This window comes from Neophocaena asiaeorientalis, unplaced genomic scaffold, assembly GCF_003031525.2.
Source record: "Neophocaena asiaeorientalis asiaeorientalis breed wild unplaced genomic scaffold, Neophocaena_asiaeorientalis_V1.1 scaffold573, whole genome shotgun sequence".
Classification (NCBI taxonomy): domain Eukaryota; kingdom Metazoa; phylum Chordata; class Mammalia; order Artiodactyla; family Phocoenidae; genus Neophocaena; species Neophocaena asiaeorientalis.
This window is the reverse complement of record NW_020172453.1, coordinates 299914-321201: the sequence shown is the minus strand read 5'-3', so window position 1 is coordinate 321201 and position 21288 is coordinate 299914. Positions and strand designations below refer to the sequence as shown.

Below are 21288 nucleotides of genomic sequence, written 5' to 3'. Positions count from 1 at the left end.
ATAGAACTACCATACGACCCAGCAATCTCACTACTGGGCATATACCCTGAGAAAACCATAAATCAAAAAGAGTCATGTACCAAAATGTTTGTTGTAGCACTATTCACAATAGCCAGGACATGGAAGTAACCTAAGCGTCCATCAACAGACGAATGGATAAAGAAGATGTGGCACATGTAAAGAATGGAATATTACTCAGCCATAAAAAGAAACGAAATTGAGTTATTTGTAGTGAGGTGGATGGACCTAGAGTCTGTCATACAGAGTGAAGTAAGTCAGAGAAAGAGAAAAACAAATACTGTATGCTAACACAGTATATATGGAATCTAAAAAAAAAAAAAATTGGTCATGTATACTCCAATAAAGATGTTAAAAAAAAAAAGAAAAAAAGAGGTACATGAAGGGAGGTGGAGACAAGATGGCAGAGTAGAAGGACGTGAGCTTTCCTCTCCTCATGAAAACACTAAAATCACAACTAACTGCTGAACAACCATCAACAAAGACAAACAAAGAAACAAACACTGGAACCTACCAAAAAAGATATCCTACATCCAAAGACAAAGAAGAAGCCACAATGAGATGGTGGGAGGGGCGCATTCATAATAAAATCAAATCCCATACCTGCTGGGTGGGTGACCCACAGACTGGAAAATAAGTATATTGCAGAGGTTCTCCCATAAGGGTGAAAGTTCTGAGCCCCATGTCAGGCTCTGCAGCCTGGGGGTCTGGCTTTGGGAGGAGGAGCCCCTAGTGCATCTGGCTTTGAAGGCCAGTGGGGTTTGATCACAGGAATTCCACAGGACTGGGGAAACAGTAACTCCAATCTTGGAAGGCACACACAAGGTCCTTTGTGTACCAGGACCCAGGGAAAGAAGCAGTGACCTCACAGGAGTCTGGGCCAGACTTACCTGCTGGTATTGGAGGGTCTCCTGCAGAAGCAGGGGGTGGCTGTGGCTCACTCTGGGGACAAAGACATTGGTGGCGGTAGCTCTGGGGAGTACTCATTGGTGTGAGTCCTCCTGGAGGCTGCCATTTTCTCACCAAGACCTGGCCCTACCCAACAGCCTGTAGGCTCCAGTGCTGGGATGCCTCAGATCAAACAACCAACAAAGCAGAAACACAGCCCCACCCACCAGCAGACAGGCTACTTAAAGTCTTCCTAAGCCCACAGCTAAACACACCCTCTGACACAGCCCTGCCCTCCACCAGAAGGACAAGACCCAGTTCCACCCATCAGTGGGCAAGAACCAGGCTCTCCCACTAGGAAGCCTGCACGAGCCCCTTAGACAGCCTCATCCACCAGGGTGCAGACAGCAGAAGCAAGAAGAACTACAACCCTGCAGCCTACAAAACAGATACTGCAATTACAGAAAGTCAGACAAAATGAGATGGCAGAGAAATATGTCCCAGACAAAGGAACAAGGTAAAACCCCAGAAGAACAACTAAGAGAAGTGGAGATAGGCAATCTACCTGAAACAGAATTCAGAGTAATGACAGTAAAGATGATCCAAGATCTCAGAAAAAGAATGGAGGCACAGATCGAGAAGACACAAGAAATGTTTAATAATGAACTAGAGGAAGGGGAGAAAAAAGACCCACAAAAACAAATTCAAAACAATAAAATGACAATAAGAATATACATATAGATAATTACCTTAAATGTAAATGGATTAAATTCTCCAACCAAAAGACATAGAAAACAAGACCCTTATATATGCTGTCTACAAGAGACCCACTTCAGATCTAGAGACACATACAGACCAAAAGTGAGGGAATGGAAAAATGTATTCCATGCAAATGGAAATTGAAAGAAGGCTGGAGTGGCAATACTCACATCAGACAAAAGAGACTTTAAAATAAAGACTGTTACAAGAGACAAAGGAGGACACTACGTAATGATCAAGGGATCAATCCACAAGATAATATAACAACTGTAAATATAATATGCACCCAACATGGGAGCACCCCAATATATAAGGCAAATGCTAACAGCCATAAAAGGAGAAACTGACAGTAACACAATAATAATGGGGGACTTTAACACCCCACTTTCATCAATGGACAGATCATCCAGACAGAAAATCAATATGGAAATAAAGGTCTTAAATGACACATCAGACCAGATGGACTTCATTGATATTTATAGAGTATTCAATCAAAAGCAACAGAATACACTTTCTTCTCAAGTGCCCACAGAACATTCTCCACGACTGATAATATCCTAGGCCACAAAGCCAATCTCAGTAAATTTAAGAAAAGCAAAATCGTATCAAGCATCTTTTCTAACCACAACTCTATGATATTAGAAATCAACTACAAGAAAGAAACTGTAAAAAACACAAAGATGTGAAGGCTAAACAATAAACAATATGCTACTAAACAACTAATGGATCACTGAAGAAATAAAAGAGGAAATGAAAAAATACCTACAGACAAATGAAAGTGAAAGCATGATGATTCAAAACCTGTGGGATGCAGTAAAAGCAGTTCTAAGAGGCAAGTTTATAGTGATACAATCTTACCTCAGGAAAGAAGAAACATCTCAAATAAATTATCTAACCTTACACCTAAAGCAACTAGAGAAAGAAGAACAAACAAAACCCGTCAGTAGAAGGAGACAAATTATAAAGATCAGAGCAGAAATAAATGGAATAGAGACAAAGAAAACCATAGAAAAGATCAATGAAACTGAAAGCTGGTACTCTGAAAAGATAAACAAAATGGATAAACCTTTAGCCAGACTCAGCAAGAAAAAAAGGGAAAGGGCTCAAATCAGTAAAACTAGAAATGAGAAAGAAGTTACAATGGACACCACAGAAATACAAAGGATCATAAGAGACTACTACAAGCAACTATATGCCAATAAAATGGAAAACCTAGAAGAAATGGACAAATTCTTAGAGAGGTACAATCTCCTAAGACTGAACCAGGAAGAAACAGAAAATATGAACAGACCAATCACAAGTACTGAAATTGAAACTGTGACTAAAAAACTCCCAACAAATAAAAGTCCAGGACCAGATGGCTTCACAGGCAAGTTCTATCACTTAGTGAAGAGTTAACACCTACCTTCTGAAACTATTCCAAAAAATCGCAGAGGAAGGAACACTCCCAAACTCATTCTATGAGGCCACCATCAACTTGATACCAAAACCAGACAAAGAACCACCAAAAGAGACAATTATAGGCCAGTATCACTGATGAACACAAAAATCCTCGACAAAATACTAGCAAACTGAATCCAACAATACATTAAAAGGATCATCTACCACAATCAATTGAGGTTTATCCCAGGGATGCAAGAATTTTTCAATATCTGCAAGTCAATCAGTGTGATACACTACGTCAACAAATTGAAGAATAAAAACCATATGATCATCTCAATAGATGCAGAAAAAGCTTTTGACAAAATTCAACATCCATTTATGATTAAAAACTCTCCAGAGAGTGGGCACAGAGGGAACATACCACAACATAATAAAGCCCATACATGGCAAACCTACAGCTAACAACATACTCAACAGTGAAGAGCCGAAAGCATTTCCTCTAAGATCAGGAACAAGATAAGGATGTCCAGTCTCACTGCTTTTATTCAATATAGTTTTGGAAGTCCTAGCCACGGCAATAAGAAAAAGAAATAAAAAGAATCCAAACTGGAAAAGGAGAAGTAAAAATGTCACTGTTTGCAGATGACATGATACTATACCTGGGAAATCCTAAAGATGCTACCAGAAAACTACTAGAGCTAATCAATGAATCTGGTAAAGTGCATTATACAAAATTAATACAGAGAAATCTGTTGCATTTCTATACACTAACAACAAAAGATCAGAAAAAGAAATTAAGCAAAGAATCCCATTTACCATCACATCAAAAGAATAAAATACCTAGGAATAAACCTACCTAAGGATGCAAAAGACCTGTACTCCAGAAACTACAGGACGCTGATGAAAGAAATCAAAGATGACACAAATATACCGTGTTCTTGGATTGGAAGAAGCAATATTTTCAAAATGACTATACTACCCAAGGCAATCTACAGACTCAATGCAACTTATCAAATTACCAATGGCATTTTTCACAGAACTAGAACAAAAATTTTTTAAATTTGTATGAAAAAACAAAAGACCCTGAATATCCAAAGCAATTTTGAGAAAGAAAAACAGAACTGGAGGAATCAGACTCCCTGACTTCAGACTATACTGCAAAGCTACAGTCATCAAAACAGTATGGTACCAGCACAAAATCAGAAATATAGATCAATGGAACAGTATAGAAAGCCCAGAAATAAACCCACGCACCTATAGTCAATTAATCTACAACAAATGAGGCAAGACTGCATCATGGAGAAAAGACAGTCTCTTCAATAAATGGTGCTGGGAAAACTAGACAGCTAAATGTAAGAGAATGAAATTAGAAAATTCTCTAACACCATACACAAAAATAAACTCAGAATGGATTAAAGACCCAAATATAAGACCAGATACTATAAAACTCTCAGAGGAAAACATAGGCAGAACACACTTTGACATAAATCACAGCAATACCTTTTTGGACCTGTCTCCTAGAGTAATGGAAGTAAAAACAAAAATAAACAAATGGGACCTAATTAAAGTTAAAAGCTTTTGTACAGCTAAGAAAACCATAAACAAAATGAAAAGGCAACCTACAGAATGCAAGAAAATGTTTGCAAATGATGTGACCGACAAGGGATTAATCTCCAAAATTTACAGACAGCTCATGCAACTCAACATCAAAAAAAACAAACAACCCAATCAAAAACGGGCAGAAGACCTAAATAGACATTGCTCCAAAGAAGACATACAGATGGGCCAAGAGGGACATCAAAAGATGCCCAACCTTGCTAATTATTAGAGAAATGCAAATGAAAACTACAATGAGATATCACTTCACACCAGTCAGAATGGCCATCATCAAAAAGTCTACCAACAATAAATGCTGGAGAGGGTGTGGAGAAACGAGAACCCTCCTACACTGTTGGTGGGAATGTGAATTGGTACAACCACTATGGAGAACAGTATGGAGGTTCCTTAAGAAACTAAAAATAGGGGCTTCACTGGTGGCGCAGTGGTTGAGAGTCCGCCTGCTGACGCAGGGGACATGGGTTCGTGCCCTGGTTCAGGAAGATCCCACATGCCGTGGAGCGGCTGGGCCCGTGAACCATGGCCGCTGAGCCTGCGTGTCCGGAGCCTGTGCTCCACAACGGGAGGGGCCACAACAGTGAGAGGCCCGTGTACCGCAAAACTAAATAAATAAATAAAATAAAATAAAATAAAAAAGAAACTAAAAATAGAGCTACCAGATGACCTAGCTATCCCACTTCTAAGCATATATCCGGAGAAAACAATGGTTCAAAGGGATACATGCACCCCAGTGTTTATTGCAGCACTGTTTACAATAGCCAAGACATGGAAGTAACCTAAATGTCTGTGGACAGATGAATGGATAAAGAAGATGGGGTACATATATACAATGGAATATTACTCAGCCATTAAAAAGAATGAAATAATGCCATTTGTGGCAATGTGGATGGACCTGGAGATTATCATACTAAGTGAAGTAAGTCAGACAGAGAAAGACAATATCACATGATATCACTTACATGCAGAATCTAAACAAAATGATACAAATGAACTTATTTACAAAACAGAAACAGACTCACAGCCTTAGAAAACAAACTTACGCTTATTAAAGGGGAAAGGTTGGGGTGAGAGATAAATTGGGAGTTTGGGATTGACATATACACACTAGTATGTTTAAAATAGATAGCCAACAAGGATCTACTGTATAGCACAGGGAACTCTACTCAATATTCTGTAATAACCTAAACGGGAAAAGAATTTGAAAAAGAGTAGATACGTGTATATGTAAAATGAATGACTTTGCTGTACCCCTGAAACTAATACAATGTTGTAAATCAACTACACTCCAATATAAAATAAACATTTCTTAAAATTAAAATTAAAAAAAAAATTTAAAAAGCAGCACATGAAGATAAGATGATTAATGAGAATAGTGTGACTGAAATCCACCAAGGAAAGAGAATTGAGGCAAAAAGTGGTCCTGAGTCAGCCACTGGTGGCACTTCATCATGTGCATCTTATTTTTGTCTCTCCCTCCTTCTCTCTCCTACTTTCCTCTCTCTCTCTTCATCCAGTCCCGTAGGAGTGCCAGGAATTCTCATGATTCACGCTTAGCAATGGCTGAAGTGTTTGCTGACACTTACTCTGGATAACAGGGCACACTTGAAATAATCATTGGTCCTCAAGCTGAGAGTCAGCGGGGGTGGATTATAAACAGGCATTGTGTCAAATGCAAACCAAAATAATAAAACAGAAATCCGATATTTCTGGCTCTCCTTTCTCTCCTTACTTTAATTTTCATGGACTCTAGGTTCAATGAGATTTTTTTTGGGGGGGGGTAAATATTTCTACTACAGTCTTAAGATTATTTTAAGATTAAGGTCAGTTTTATTTTTTAAGATTAAACTTGGTATAAATAAGTAGTGATGGCTAATAGATTAATTACGGATCAGTTAACATATATTTTGAAAATAATTAAGAAATTAATGTAAATTACTAAGTAAAAACATAACTTTAAATTAAAAATAAATTTAAAAATTAAAATGAGTGCTAAATGACATTTATAAGAGCTTAGAGTTGGACAGTGTTTCAAGGTATTTGCAATGTCCTTTAAAGAAAAGTTCAAGATGAGGCCATAGGATCCCTCAGTAGCACTAAATTATGGTGCCAGTACTAAATTATGGCATAGGATCCTACTTGGGATAGTAAAGTTACAAGGAAAATAGAAAGCAAAAGTATGTGGGTAATTTTCAACAAGCGAAATCTGATAATAATGGAGCTGGGGTAACTCTTAAAGGCACTAAAGAATATTAACTCCTAAGAATTAGTTGAGAGCATCTTGAGAATGCTCTCTCTTTATTCTTCAATCCCAAAACATTCCCAAGAAACACGGTTTGAGTCATGGTAATTAGGGGAGAGGGTTTAAGGCAGCTCAGCCAACTCTTCAGAACTAGGCTTACTCCACGTGGCAATCACACTGGAGGACATGCTTGTATTTTTTCTTCTGAAATTTCAAGAAATTATAATCAGAATAAATCCCAAGAACTTGACAAAGGTTTATCAATAAGATGGTACCCCACATGACTCAAATTTCAGAAAGAAACTTCAGAAAGCATCTGAAATAACCAGTATCAGTATCACTTCTTTCTATGTTCACTTAGTGTAACCTTTCTCATTCTTAGATTTAGTTTTAAGTGGCCAGGATAATAAAACCATTTTAGCAAGAAATTAAGAATTTATATTCTTTTCTAGATCCAGAGAAATGTATTTAGAGAAATTATCTTACAATTTAAAAAACTCAAGTCTAGAACCAAAAAAACTCTCGCTGACTACTCTTTTCTAGATATTCTAAAATGACATATAAGTGTATAGATGGTGTTTGAGGCAAATACAGAAAGGAAAGCTGAGTTTCCAAAGACTCTCATTAATTAGGAAGAAAACATTTACTTCCATAGCCTAAGTTTCCTAGTACACATAACCCATCTGTCAACAGCCCACATTCTGCTTTACCATATAATCAACTGAAAGGCATTCACCCAAGTTGACCCTTGAAGATTCTCCATACCTTGGTTTCTGTGGGATTCATACTGGAAGACTTCCTGGTTGAAGCAGAGGAAGTTGTTACCTAGAAAGGAAAGAAATAAGAAGTTTAATTATAGTTAACCTACAACCTTCTTTGTCCTTCAGGTCCTTTTAACCATACTTACTCTTAACTCTTTACCTTGGTTTTACCTCACCTAGAGTACCACTCCCATAAAAGTTCAGTATGTGGTGTTGCCCAGTGGGTAAAAGCCTTTGTAACCAGATCAAATGGGTTCACATTTGGAGTGTGCTACTTACTAAATAATCCTTGGGCAAGCTACTTAAATTTTCTGATCTTTGGTTTCCCCTTTCTCAATTTCTGTTCCGTAGGTAACAACTACCTTCTAAGTTTATTACTGCCTGGTATTTAAGTACTCAGTAAATATTATTCTAATTATTGTTTGTATTATTTTCAGAAAGAACATGGACTTTGAAACTTACAGAATTTTGTTCAAATGCCAGCTTTGCCCATTACTAGCTCTGTGACTTTGGGTCTTAGTTTTCCAAGTATATAAAATGGGGCCTATAATGTCTATATTGCAGGGTTGTAATTATTTGCGATAATGTGGGTAAAATGCCTGGCACATTGTAGGTGTTCATTAAATTGCTAATGCATTATTCCTAGGCTATTGTAAGACAGATAAGTAGGCACAGCTCTGGGAAATAGGCTCAGGTAGATTAGAATCGTCATGTAAGGAAGAGAAGGTGGGAGATCGTGTTGCAGAGGGGATATTGCTATATTATCTGTCTCATCTAGGCTCCTCCCTGGATGGCAAAGGTGATGAATGGTAACTGAAGTATTCAAGAAACACCTTTCCTAGGGATGTGGAGTCAGCCCCTGCAATCTAATCACCCAAGCAGGGGATGTGCATGTGGACACTTGCATGGTATTGAGAAAGACGTACTCTAGTAACTTACACTGGTTAATATTAAACTCACAATTACATTCTTTGTGAATTCCAACTCAGGCTCATTTAAACCTCCTTAACATTTGAGTTCCATTAGGTTTTAGAGCCCAGGGATTCCATCTGGCACCAGTTGTCTTCTTAAGTAACTGGCTGTCAGTAAACAGCTGCTCCCTGCCAGCAGCACCCAGAGCCCCATCCCCCTGATGCCTGGCCCTGAGCCACTTCAGAAGCTCAGTCCCCGGGCAGGATGGACCCGTCCCTGCTGGTGCCCCAGCTCCACTACCTCGACACACTACACTCAAGGTGACTGCATGAACCCACTATAACCCATGGCCCATGAACACGATCACTTTCCCCACCAACCTCATTTAATGTGGAGCATGTTGGCGCTTAGAGTTAAATTGCCACATTTTACAGATAAAAGCCCAAAGCTTTAGTATACTGACTTTTCAAACATAGTCATATGAACTTAACTATTCCTGAGCACCCTTAAGCACCCCCCCACCCCAAAACACACAACCACACACACACACACACACACACACACACACACACCTTGCCACTGTGGCAGGCATGTGCTCTCTCACATTCTCTTCGGGATAAAGAACTGGAAGAGGTACCAAAGTAGATTTCCCTCATCAAATTAATGGACAAATATGTGAATATTCATTTTTCCTGGAGAATTTTTTTTTTTAATTTGTGGGGATTAACATACCCATATCTATACAATTCTGTCTTTCCACAAGTAGCATTGGTTATACAAAGGTCCATTCAAACTCAAGAAGTTCCACTTAGCTACATCCCACTCCTTCAGTGATTTCCCTCAGCCATCTAAAGCCACCCAAGACAAACACTCCACACAAAGGTTCTTTTTAAGCTGCAAATCTTCGGGTGAACATTCATTTATTTTCTAAACATCCAAGTTTATTAAAACATTCCTGCAATTACATAGCCTTGGGTTTTCCAATCTGCCTTACTGCTTTATTAAGCAATAGCTGGAAGGGATCCTTAAATCCTAGAAAGAAGACTTTCAAAGGCTCACCAAGGACAGTCAAATCTCCATGGAAAGCCTATAAATAAGCCTGGAGTGGGCTATAATGGGAATTTAGCTGAAGGCCTTGGCCACACCTGTTCTCAGCATAGATTCCTCCGTGAGTTTTATCCCGTCACTAAGGCACTAAACATTTTGAAACTAAAATAGGAAAACCACTTCATGGGGGCTGGAAAGGAGGCAAATAATCCCACCCTGTTATGGGCTGGTTCAACTCTGGCTAAGTGTAGTGTGTTCAATTTTTATTTTATTTGTAAAGACAAGGAAAGTTTACTATTTGTTACCCCTACTGGGGAATTATATACACTTTCAATTTAAATCTTCTACATGGTTTGACTTTCTAATCATAGGTGTGAATAACTTATAATTTAAGAATTTTGAAGAGTTAACCCATAAATCTTTGAAGAACCTTAGAGAAAAACTTTGAATATGTAGGTTTTAAACAGATGAGGAAAATGGTATCTCATAAAGATTAAGTGACCCATCAAAGTTTACCACAGTTCACTGGCTCCGTAAGTATTTATCCAGAACATCGTCTGTGTCAAGTACTGTGTTAGCTGATGGGAAACCGACCGACCTGTCTCTGACCTTGTGAAAGTTACAGCCTGGTCAGAGATGACATTAATAGATGAACCACTTCAATCCCACTCCTGGGCATATATCTGGACAAAAACTATAATTCAAAAAGACACACGCACCCCTATGTTCATAGCAGCACCATTTATAATAGCCAGACATGACAAAAACCTAAATGTCCATCAACAAAAGAAAGGATAAAGAAGATGTGGTGTATATGTATATATATATGTATACACACACACACAAACACAATGCAATATTACTCAGCCATAAAAAAAGAATGAAATAATGCCATTTACAGCAACATGGATGGACCTAGAGATTACCATACTAAGTGAACTAACTCAGAAAGAGAAAGACAAATACCATATGATATCACTTACATGTGGAATCTAAAATATGACACAAATGAAATTATCTACAAAACAGAAACAGACTCACAGACATAGAGAACAGATTTGTGGTTGCCAAGGGGGAGAGGGATGGAGATTAGCAGATGCAAACTATTATATATAGGATGGATAAACAACAAGGTCCTACTGTGTAGCACAGGTAACTATTGAATATCCTGTGATAAACCATAATGGAAAAGAATATGAAAAAGAATGTGTATACATATGTATAACTGAATCACTTCACTGTACAGCAAAAATTAACACAGCCTTGTAAATCAACTATACTTCAATGAAATAAATTTAAAAAAAGAATAACCACTTTAGTGACTACTTGTGATAAGTGCTATAAAGGAAAATCACAGGGTCCCATGAGAACACAGACTAGGCAACCAGATCTAATTCAGGGGACAGTCAGGACAGGTGATGCTGAAGAAGTGACAGGTAATGTGGAGATTGAAGGATATGGGGGCATCACCCAGGCAGAAGGCGGGGAGGACCCTCCGAGCTGTCTGTGCCAGGGCTGAGCCAGGCCCCCTGACTTTTAAACCAGTGACTCTGCTGCAGGACCGACCACTCAGCCGGTCCTAATATCAAGGCATAGCCGGTTTTAAAGCAACATCAGTGCTCAAATACCAAAATCTCTCTATGGAATTAGGACTGTATATCAGACTAAAGTGCGGCCATAACAATACTCTCCCTCCTAAATGACCCATGCAAACCTCTTGACATCCAGAGTATTATGAATCATTTATAATCTTTAATTAGGGCACAAATCAGAGTAACAAAGAACAGAGAAAAAGTACTTTAATATAATTATTTTCCACCCAGCCACTCAACAATTGCTGTTTAAAAAGCAATGAGCCTGGGGCTGAGAAAACACAATGAATGTCACTGTCACAGCCTTGAAAGGGTTCACAGTCCAGCGCAATAAACAGACATCAAACAGGTTTAGTTACAACTTAAGTGCTCTAACAGGTATGAAGAAAATCCTAGGTGACCGAAGAAATGTTTTGGTTCTAAGTCAGTTGTAGGTCCACCTGAAGTAATCTTACTGTGTTGTCAAATCTCACTAAAACAAAGCAATATCGATAAAAAAAAGTAATTGCAGCCTAGAAAAAATTAATATTTAATCCTGTACTTATCCAGTATGGCATGTTAACGTTCTGGCTTTATTCAACAAAACCTCTTTAAATTTGTTTACTTGCTATAATAAGAATTTTGGAGTTTACTGCAGGAAATGATTAGAAATATGAGGGGGAGATGGTATGCTTTTAAGACCCTTGAAAAATGGAAACTGCTTTCCTTTTTCACATATATTTTGCAAAGGTCTCCCATACCTTTTAGCTCTCTCACCTGTTCTGGCTACACTAGTCTTCGCACGTGTCACTCCCACGCACATGCCTCCCTCTAAAGTAGAGCCAGCGATGATGACTCCTGTTACCCACTGTATCACACAGAAATCCTTTCTCTTGCCTTTAAAGACCCCTAGTCTCCAATCCCACCGCATCTCCCAGAGCAGAACATCTGCTCCAGGCAGCCAGCCCATCCCTTTCTCAGAGCACAGCTTTCTCACCTCCCCCTTTATGTTTTTTTTTCACATAAGTGCCACTGGTTGGGATGCTTCTCTTCCCCAAATATCCGAATCCCACATGCCCTTCCTTTCAGGTGTATCTCACTAGCGCCAGCCCTGGCACTGTAACTTCCGAACCACTGCAACCCTAAGTGGGCATCCATCCGCCTTCGCCAATCCCCGCTCACTTACAGTACCATATACAGGCAAGTAATGACCTAATTGCGGCATGAAGTCTCTCCTCCACCACATGGGGTCCCTTTAAAAGAGCTGTCTGTTGGATACACTAATGTGCTCACCCCCACTCTTACTCACGGCAGGTTTCTATCCAAGGCTTTCCCTTGATTCTGCAGGATGCCTAGTGAGGCTGCACGAGAAGAGAAGCAAGACCTAGGACCAACCCAACGATCCTGTGATGCTGGATGTGAGTGGAGAGGGTTGCGAGCTCGCCCACAGGTCCTGGCTGGACCCAAGGGCTTCTTCAGAAGGGGCGGGGTCCTAGAGGGCTTACTCATCCATTCTGCTGCCATTAAATCTGGCTGATGAAAAACTCATTCCCTCGGCTCCTTACCTCTCTGTCTCCCATGTCCTAGAGTCTTTTCACTTGCTTGGGCTCCCAAAAGACAGCTTCTTTCCAGGCACTGTCAGCTGGTTCATGGGAATCCTCCCCTCCAGTCACTCAGCCTCACTTTGATCTCCCTCCTTGCCCCAGCTCAGTTCAGAAAGTGCACCCAGAGCACACCCAGCAGATGAGTCAGCAGCTGCCGCTCACCCCATACCTTGCTTCCTCTCCCCACCCCTCACTGCCAGCGTTCCCACAGCCTCCCACCGGCAGCACCAGTCACCCTTCACACACCCCAGCTGCTTTTGTTTGCGGAGGGTAACTGAGAATGCCAGCCCACGTACGTGCTGCCCTTTGCCACCTGATAATCCATCCGCAGTTTCATTTTGAATCACTGACCATCCTCTTCCCCAGGGCTGCTGTGACGCAGGGAGCTCCAGGTCCAATCCCCAGCCCTCTGACCTGTTTCCTTCTGGAAGCCTTTTCCACTTGCTCCATTCTTCTCTGCGTTCTTTAATATTTAGTCACAAACCCTCTGCCTTCTCTCTTATATTACTGCATCCTCGGAGAGTTGATTTCTCCCCATGACTTTATTATTTTTTTTAATACGTTTATTTATTTATTTACTTTTGGCTGCGCTGGGTCTTCCTTGCTGTGCGTGGGGGCTACTCTTTGTTGCGGTGTGCAGGCTTCTCATTGCAGTGGCTTCTCTTGTTGTGGAGCAGGGGCTCTAGGCGCGCCGGCTTCAGTAGTTGTGGCACGTGGGCTCAGTAGTTGTGGTGCACGGGCTTAGTTGCTCCGCGGCATGTGGGATCTTCCCGAACTGGGGCACGAACCCGTGTCCCCTGCATCGGCAGGCGGACTCTCAACCACTGCGTCACCAGGGAAGTCCCTCTTCTCCCCCCACCCTCCGCCCATGATTTTAAATATCATTTACTATGTGAACAGTTCTCCATACTTTATCAGCAGCCCTACTTTATTACCAGACATTATTTTACCTTAAAGGGAGGAAGCCAAGAAAGTCAGATGCAGGCTCAAATGCCGACTCCAGCACTTATTCATTCACATTAATTATCCTCCCAGAAACCTTCAACGTCATTTGCAAAATGGGAGTAATACCACCTGCCTCTGGAGTTGCTGTAAGGGCCAAATGATGTAATTCAGGGAAACTCATCTGCCGCTGAATTGCCTGGAGTCTACCTCCAAGTCCTCATTACCATTCCTTCCTTTAAATTTCTTTCCCTGGTCTAATCAGGCATCTCTCACACCTGGATTACATCAAGGCCTTTCTAATAGTTTCCATGCCTTGTTCTCTCCCACCCCCATCCCCACCCCCACTTCTAGCTCCCACTCCTTTCTATCGCTGCCTAATTTACCTGAAATCAATGCATACCATGTTCCCACTCTGATGAAATACTAAGCTCTCAGTGGTTTCTCACTGTCCTAGATAAGGTCCAATGTCTTCTGCCTGAACCTTTGACTTTCCATATTTGACCTAATCTCCCCATCCCACTACGTCTCTTGCTATGCCCCACACCATGTCTCCTCACCTCCCAGGATGCTGTCCTTCCTGTCTCAGGAGAACCTCATCGGGCAGCATAACTCACTGGTTAAGAGAGTGAGAGGCGGCTCTGGACTCAAGACTGGTGGAATTCCAGCTAGCATTGAATTCATGTGCAACCTCGAGCAAGTTACTTAACCTCTCTGTGCCTCAGTGGCCTCATCTATAAAATGAGAATAGTAACAATTCTTACCTTATAGGGTTGTTTTAAGTATAAGTTGATGTACATGAACCCATTACAACAGCGCTTGGCAAGTGGTAAGCGCTGGACAAATGCTGGTCGGTGTTATCACCATCATGCTCCCATCCGCCGCTGAGGAAGCCTTTCTTGTCATCCCACGGCTGAGGAAGCCTTTCCCTGCTCAGACAGCTCCTACCCTCCCCTTGAAGATTTAGCTCAAGATACAACACCTGTATCTGCTTTAGCTCATATTACCTTCTCAACTCTCATATGTTTGTACTTCTCACTTGAACACGTAATCATATATGCTGTTCAGGGTTACAGAGTCTTTTCTAAGTGATTGTCATGTCTTATCAATGAAGCTGTAAATTGATCAAGAGGCAGGGGTCATTTCTATTCTCCACAGTGCCTACCACAGTGTTTAATGGCAGAGAGGAGCTCAAAAATCACTGTTGATTCCAGTATTTGTTTCCATTTTCTAATTGTCAACTAAAGTTTCATTTAAACAAAGAATGAAGTATAGTTTTAATACCTTGGTTCTTTTTTTAAAGAAAGCTAGAATCAAGAATATAATTAATAAATCAGAAGAAAGGTGCAGCCTGAAAGCTTCTTAGTGGCGATGAGTCCACAGGTAAGTCGATTAAACCTGAAGAGCAACTGGCTTCCCATGTGGAAATACCATGCACCCCACAGGGCTATTGCGAGAGTCAATTACATACCAAATATTAGGGCAATCTGGGCAAAGCACAAAACAAATATTAAAAAATTTTTTTAATTAAGAAGTTCTGACAAATCAAAATCAAGTTAACTGATTTTTAACTTTTAAAGTTAGCTCTGCTAGATGCACAAGAGAGAAATGTATAATTTGCTTCTGAACCATAATGAGATTCTTATCTTAATAACATATCCCAAAAATGAAAGAAAAGAAATCATGGGGTTTTTTTAAAGTTCTTTCTTCACAGGATCTGTCAGACAGACCCAAACCTGAACTCCATGAGGGCAGGGACCATGCCTGTCTCAGCTGCTGCAGGTACCCAAGCATCGCACACAGTAGTTGCTTAACAAGTATGTGTTAAATAAATAAATGTATACATTTGTACATGAATAAACATGAGTATTATCTGATGGCTCAAAAGCAACATTATACGAGTTTTATTCAATCATCAGAAATTTTGTCCAAAGCACAGGTCAGAAAACTGGTTAGGAAAACATAAACATCTAGTCTTTTACATATTCATTGTCATTACCCAGTAGTTGTATAACTTTAAAAAAACGCATATACACAAAAAAGTCCCTGAGCTGTTTCCTGTAAGACACCTGGAACAAACAACAGACGGCTAATGAGGGGCTTTCTAAAGAAAGCACTGACGTTCTTTACAAACACCATTCATGGACCCAGTGAGAACAGGTTTACGATGATGGATTATTCACTTTAGGAGATGAATATTCAGATGTTTAGCTCTTTCTATTGTTTGCCACGCAGTCACACCATGACATACCGTCTTGTCTCGCAATGCCTTTAATTATTTAACATAATAATGGTGCTTCTAAAGAGAACTGCAACTCAGTCACCTAACAAAGTATAGTATTTAATGGTAACAGAAAACATGATACTGATGAAATGGGTCACCTATGAATGAAGTTGAGCCATCTCTTTCAGGGAGAACATGGCTTTGTGCCAGCAGATCTAATCAGGGCACCAACTTACATCTCAGCATGTATGTAATATAAGAGCAGGTCAATTGTGATAGGATCTTAAGTACAATATGAAGTTATAAGAGATCAGAAGAGGGAGACTATTTCTGAGGTGTGGGTTTGAAGATGGCTAGGAAAAACTTCACAGAGGAGATGGGAACAATTTATTTAGTATTAATTGCAGTGTGATGGGGAGGTAGGTGAGGACTATAGAATCTTCCATATGCCAGGAACTGTGGCAGGGGCTTTGGGCATCTGATTTCAATATATCTTTATAAAATCCTAGGACCTAATCACTATTATCTGCATCTTATAAATGAGAAAACTGAGGTTCAGAGAAGTTAGGTAACTTATCTAAGATCTCACAGTTAAGAAGTTGTAGAGCGTGGATCTGAACACAGACATTGACGATAATGCCCACGAACTTTTTGCTATCACAAGTTGACTCCCTTACTTTCAAAAAGTAAAATAAAAGATTTTAGTTTTACAAAACATGGAGTTGGAGCCCAAGATGGGGTAGTCATTCCAAGTGAGCAGAACAGATTGAGCAAGACTTAGAGGTGGGAAAGTACCAGAGATAATCAGACCAGAGTACAACCGGTTGGATGAAGTAGAACACGGCCAAATGAGGCAAACTGAACACTGCCTGGGGGAACAGAGTATAATTCTATCTCAACTGAGTATGCTATACATTCATGAACTATACTAAAATAATATAAAAATAAATATATTTAAATACATTACATTAAAGATTTAAATATATTTTAAAATATATTTAATTATCTTAATTAAATATAATTAAAATATATTAAGATATATTATCTTAATAATATATTACGATAAAAATAGAATGCCTGAGCTCTACTTGCTCTGGGAAGTGGCAGCTTTGGTCTCTGATGCAACCCTGTGGGCAGACCTCAAAATAAACATCCATATGTTGCCTGGCAACTGGGACAGTAGCCACAGTTGATCTGTGATGGCAATCCAAGAGCCAGAGAGAGCTTAGAACATTTGGCCACACCTTGTGAGTGCCTGATTATGAGGTCTAACATAGGACCACCCCAAGTGCTTAGAAAAAATCCACAAAACGCATGAAGCTGAACTTCCAGTACTATAAAACAATTGTTTCATTTTCATTGCTTTGTGAACTCCACTTTTCCCCCTTTCCCCCTCTCTGCCCCGGCATGATTATTTTGTAAGCAAGGAAGAGAGCAAGCCACGCAGCCTGAATTAGTCATCGAAGAGTAGAAATGCAGCTTTTATTTATTTTTTAACTTGCGTCCATGCCTCCAGGGATTCTGGTTGCTTTTCTTGATGCATGAAATAATTCCAGCTATGTCTGAATTTGGCTGCCCAAGACAAAGCAGAGAAGTTAGACCCAGAAAAGACAGCCTATTTTCCTCTTGTGGCCCCTCCCCTAGTAAAGGTTTGTGCGTCTAGGATCTTCTTAAGCCTGTGAGTCACGCAGTTTCAGCAGATTAGAAGTGATATAATGAACAATGAGGAAGACAGCCCATGACAAGCTCTTTGAACTTAAGTCTTAACCTCTCTAGAACACAGTTTCCTCATCTGTAAACTGTCAGGCTTGAGAACTCTGTTGTTCTGCAACTCTAATACGATATGCTATAAATATGTAAAGCTTATTAAATAATGTACCCAATGATAGATGTTCAAATGGGAAACACAGGAGTTTAGCCTCTGGAGTCCCATGGACCTGGGGTCTCATTCTAGCTGTGCAACTTCAAGCAAGCTGCTTAACCTTTCCAAACCTGTGTTTTTTATTTGTTAAATGGGTATAAAGATGACACCTACTTCATAAGACGGTAGTGAGGATTTAATGAGGGTGTGTTTATAAGGCCTGGCACATGGTAAGTCAGTAAACAAAAGTGATCTGTATTATTTTACAAATATCAACAGCCTCAAAAGTTCTCCTCAGTCTCAGAATGGTGGAGCACTTACGTGGTGACCACTGACTGCTTTGAGAAGTTACACACGTATGTTGTTTACCTTAAAGAGAAAGGGCAACACTATTTTACATTACGAATTTTTTTTGGATTGAAATGCATGGCTTGTTTATCCTAAAAGATTATGAGCTCATCTAAAACATACATGGTTACTGATGATATGATTATTGTGTAAGAATAAAAAATTCTGAGCTCTGCTGAACAGTTGCCTCAGAGCCTTTCAGCTTGGTTTCCACAGTGCTTTCAAATTCATTCCTTAGGCACAGACCTAACAGAGTGTGAGAGAAATGAGAAGTTTTATGGGTCGTTGTGTTATAAGACCAACTGCCAGCCTCCGTCTCTACAGGGATGACAGACTCAAAGTGTCTCAACGCAACTGAGGGGGCACGTATGAGGAAATACTGGCATACAGCCATTGTGTGGCGGCTGAGAGATGAGCCTGTCACGTGACTGTTCTTGCAGCTGCCTTCTCAGTGAAGCATGTTCTCAATAAGAAGGCTTAAATGACAGGAATTATTACAAAGTTCCCTTCTCCAAGATGCTTTCCGAATAACCAAAATGAAAACGTGGGGTGCAATAAAACGTCGTTCTGGAAACCACATAGGAAAAACAAATTCACAAATGTGCACTAACAGCAAGCTTAATCTTTGCAGATATTAAAGAGGTGATGTTACCTAGTTAGGAGAATGGCTGTGGAGCCAGACCACTTGAGTTTGAATTCCAGCTCTGCTACCAGCTATATGACCTTGAGCAAATGCCCTAACTGCTCTGTGCCTGTTTCCTCATCTGTGAAGTGGAAATAATCATAATATCTTCTACCACATTTCATCCCACTTTCACCTAAAATAAAAATTCAATAGGAGAATTGATTTTAAAATAGGCTTCATTTGAACTTGATGTAAAAATATGAACAGTGCTGCTTATCCTTCAGTCTAAGCAACTGTATTCCTACACTATAAGGGAGTTTTTTGCTATGTAACTTAATCCTGCTTTTTAAAAATTTCACCGTATTCAAAGATGTCTAATTCATCCCTTCTCTACTGCTTATTAAGACATCTAAAGAAACTCTGTCAACAAAACTCTTATTTGCTAATTCCAATCAGTGTACAATGCTCTCTTTCACAGAAGCAGGAAATTTCATTCATCAGAGAGAATTTCAACAGCATTAAGATATTGAGCATAATAATAGAGGGTACAATATTAATTTATAGTGCTTTTTGAATTTAGATACAAATTCCTCTCTTGGTTATTTAAACTGCCTGGATATAAACTACTGAGTCTAGGATTTTATAAGACTGGTCTACTGAAAAGAGCAATAGAATCAAATAGAATCTTGCTATCTATGTGACCCAGGGTAAGTTATTTAATCTCTCTGGGCCTTAGTCTTCTCATTTTAAAAATTGTCCTAGTACCCACTTACCCATTTGCAAAATATGCAACTCTTAAGAGGATTACATGAAATCCTATGTAAATCACTTAGCATAGTAGTTGTTTAACAAATTAATAAATGGTTGGTTTCTTTTTCTTCTTTCCATTTATTTTCATTTATCTAGATCCTGGAGAGCTTCTCCAAACTACATACATACTGCTGGACCTAACCCCTCTCCTACAGCTTTCCAGAATTATTTTCAGATTATCAGAACTAGCTAGAACGTCTTTTGTTTCCTATTGGTTGTCTTTCCATTTTGAATAGTAACCAAATCTTCAGTTCATTGATCAGTAGGAGAAGGTGGAGAAGTTATACACAAGCGGAAAAGATATGGTATATGGTTTATCACTGGTTCAACTGGAAATCAATCAGGGTATTTTGCCAAGATTTCAATTGCAAATATGTAGATCAGTGTTCATCACATTCAGTCTTTGGAAACGTGTGAAGAGGTGCAAGAATATGATTGTCAGAGGACTGGAGAAGGAAACAATTCTCACTTGCTAGGCTAGGAATCCTGGTCTATCACAAGAACATTGAGAATAATTCAGCACCCATTACCACAATAATTAAAAAGATTCTCAAAACCAAGGGAGGGCTCAAACTCAACAACCAAAAGAAGTTAGCCTTTCCTTGTTAATCTCTAGATATTCAGCAAGGGGGTACATTGTTTCTTAGCAATGTGGATCCTTTGTGGCTAAAATTCCAAACAATGAATAATTAACTAATTAATTGATTTAAAACTCAAGATTAGATTCCATCACATGGAAGATGATATAATTTTATAATATTGCTGGGAGAAAAATGATCACTAATTCTAATCAGTGAAACTATATGCAAAATATGCAGGCTATTCATACACATTTAATTAATATTTAATTAAATTACATATTCATACATATTTAATTATTTTATACTAAAATTGTACATAATGATTCCAGGCAACGAATGTTATGCCAAGCCATTGCACAATGTGACTGGCCGAGCATTAACACCTTAGCTCAGTGGTTTTGGGCCCAGGACCAGAATCACTCATAGCCAGTGTGTGGGGATCAGGGGAGGGCAGCAATGGACACTTAGAAACTTACAAAAGGGAAAGGGCAGGAGGAAGAGGGAGCAAGGATTACAGCTTAAAAAGCCATAAGCCCCCCCGCAAGTGATTCTCAAACTCCTTTACATGGAGAATGACTGCTTTAGGTTGTTTTAAACAAGATGGCTTTATAGGGGGTGGGTGAAATGACCACTCTTTTCTACGGTCTATTGTTATCCACTGGCACTTTCCTTCTGATGACAAACAGCCTCTTCCTGCTTTCATTTGGTCAAAAGAAAGGCACTAGAATGCATTAGATAATAGGACAGATTCACAAAGTTACTTTTCAAAAGTACTTTCCAGATGGTTTTGAAAGAAAGATTTTTGGTGCTGATACTGCCAGCCCAGGTTACTAAAGAGCCTATATGTTCCCTAAAGAGACAGTCCTGCAATACCCCAAGAATATCTGTCTCCTCCAGTCTCATGACCCTAAACCCTGAGGACACTTGATACTTGCAATTATGGCTGTAGTGCACTCTTTTCTTACAACAGAAAAATATAGAACGCTGTAGACATCACCAAGCCCAACAGTGCTGTCATTTTATAGGCAGATATTCTGGACCACTAGAGAAACTCTTAGTGCTATACACATCCACACATCTAGTATACAGCTCAGTTGC

At 39.7% G+C, this 21288-nt stretch overlaps 1 protein-coding gene across 7 annotated transcripts in view; it reads right to left on the bottom strand.

Annotated features, from left to right (window-relative positions):
• Window positions 1-21288, bottom strand: part of CAST (calpastatin) — a 122289-nt gene that overhangs the window by 53793 nt on the left and 47208 nt on the right. For 5 of the 7 annotated variants that reach the window (XM_024737676.1, XM_024737670.1, XM_024737671.1 and 2 more), the window contains one exon: window positions 7670-7729. In XM_024737676.1, the coding sequence (XP_024593444.1) occupies window positions 7670-7690 (21 nt within the window). In that variant the 5' untranslated portion in view covers window positions 7691-7729. Of the gene's footprint in view, window positions 1-7669; window positions 7730-12760; window positions 12860-21288 lie in introns of those variants that run through there. The other 2 variants (XM_024737672.1, XM_024737674.1) reach the window with 2 other exon arrangements.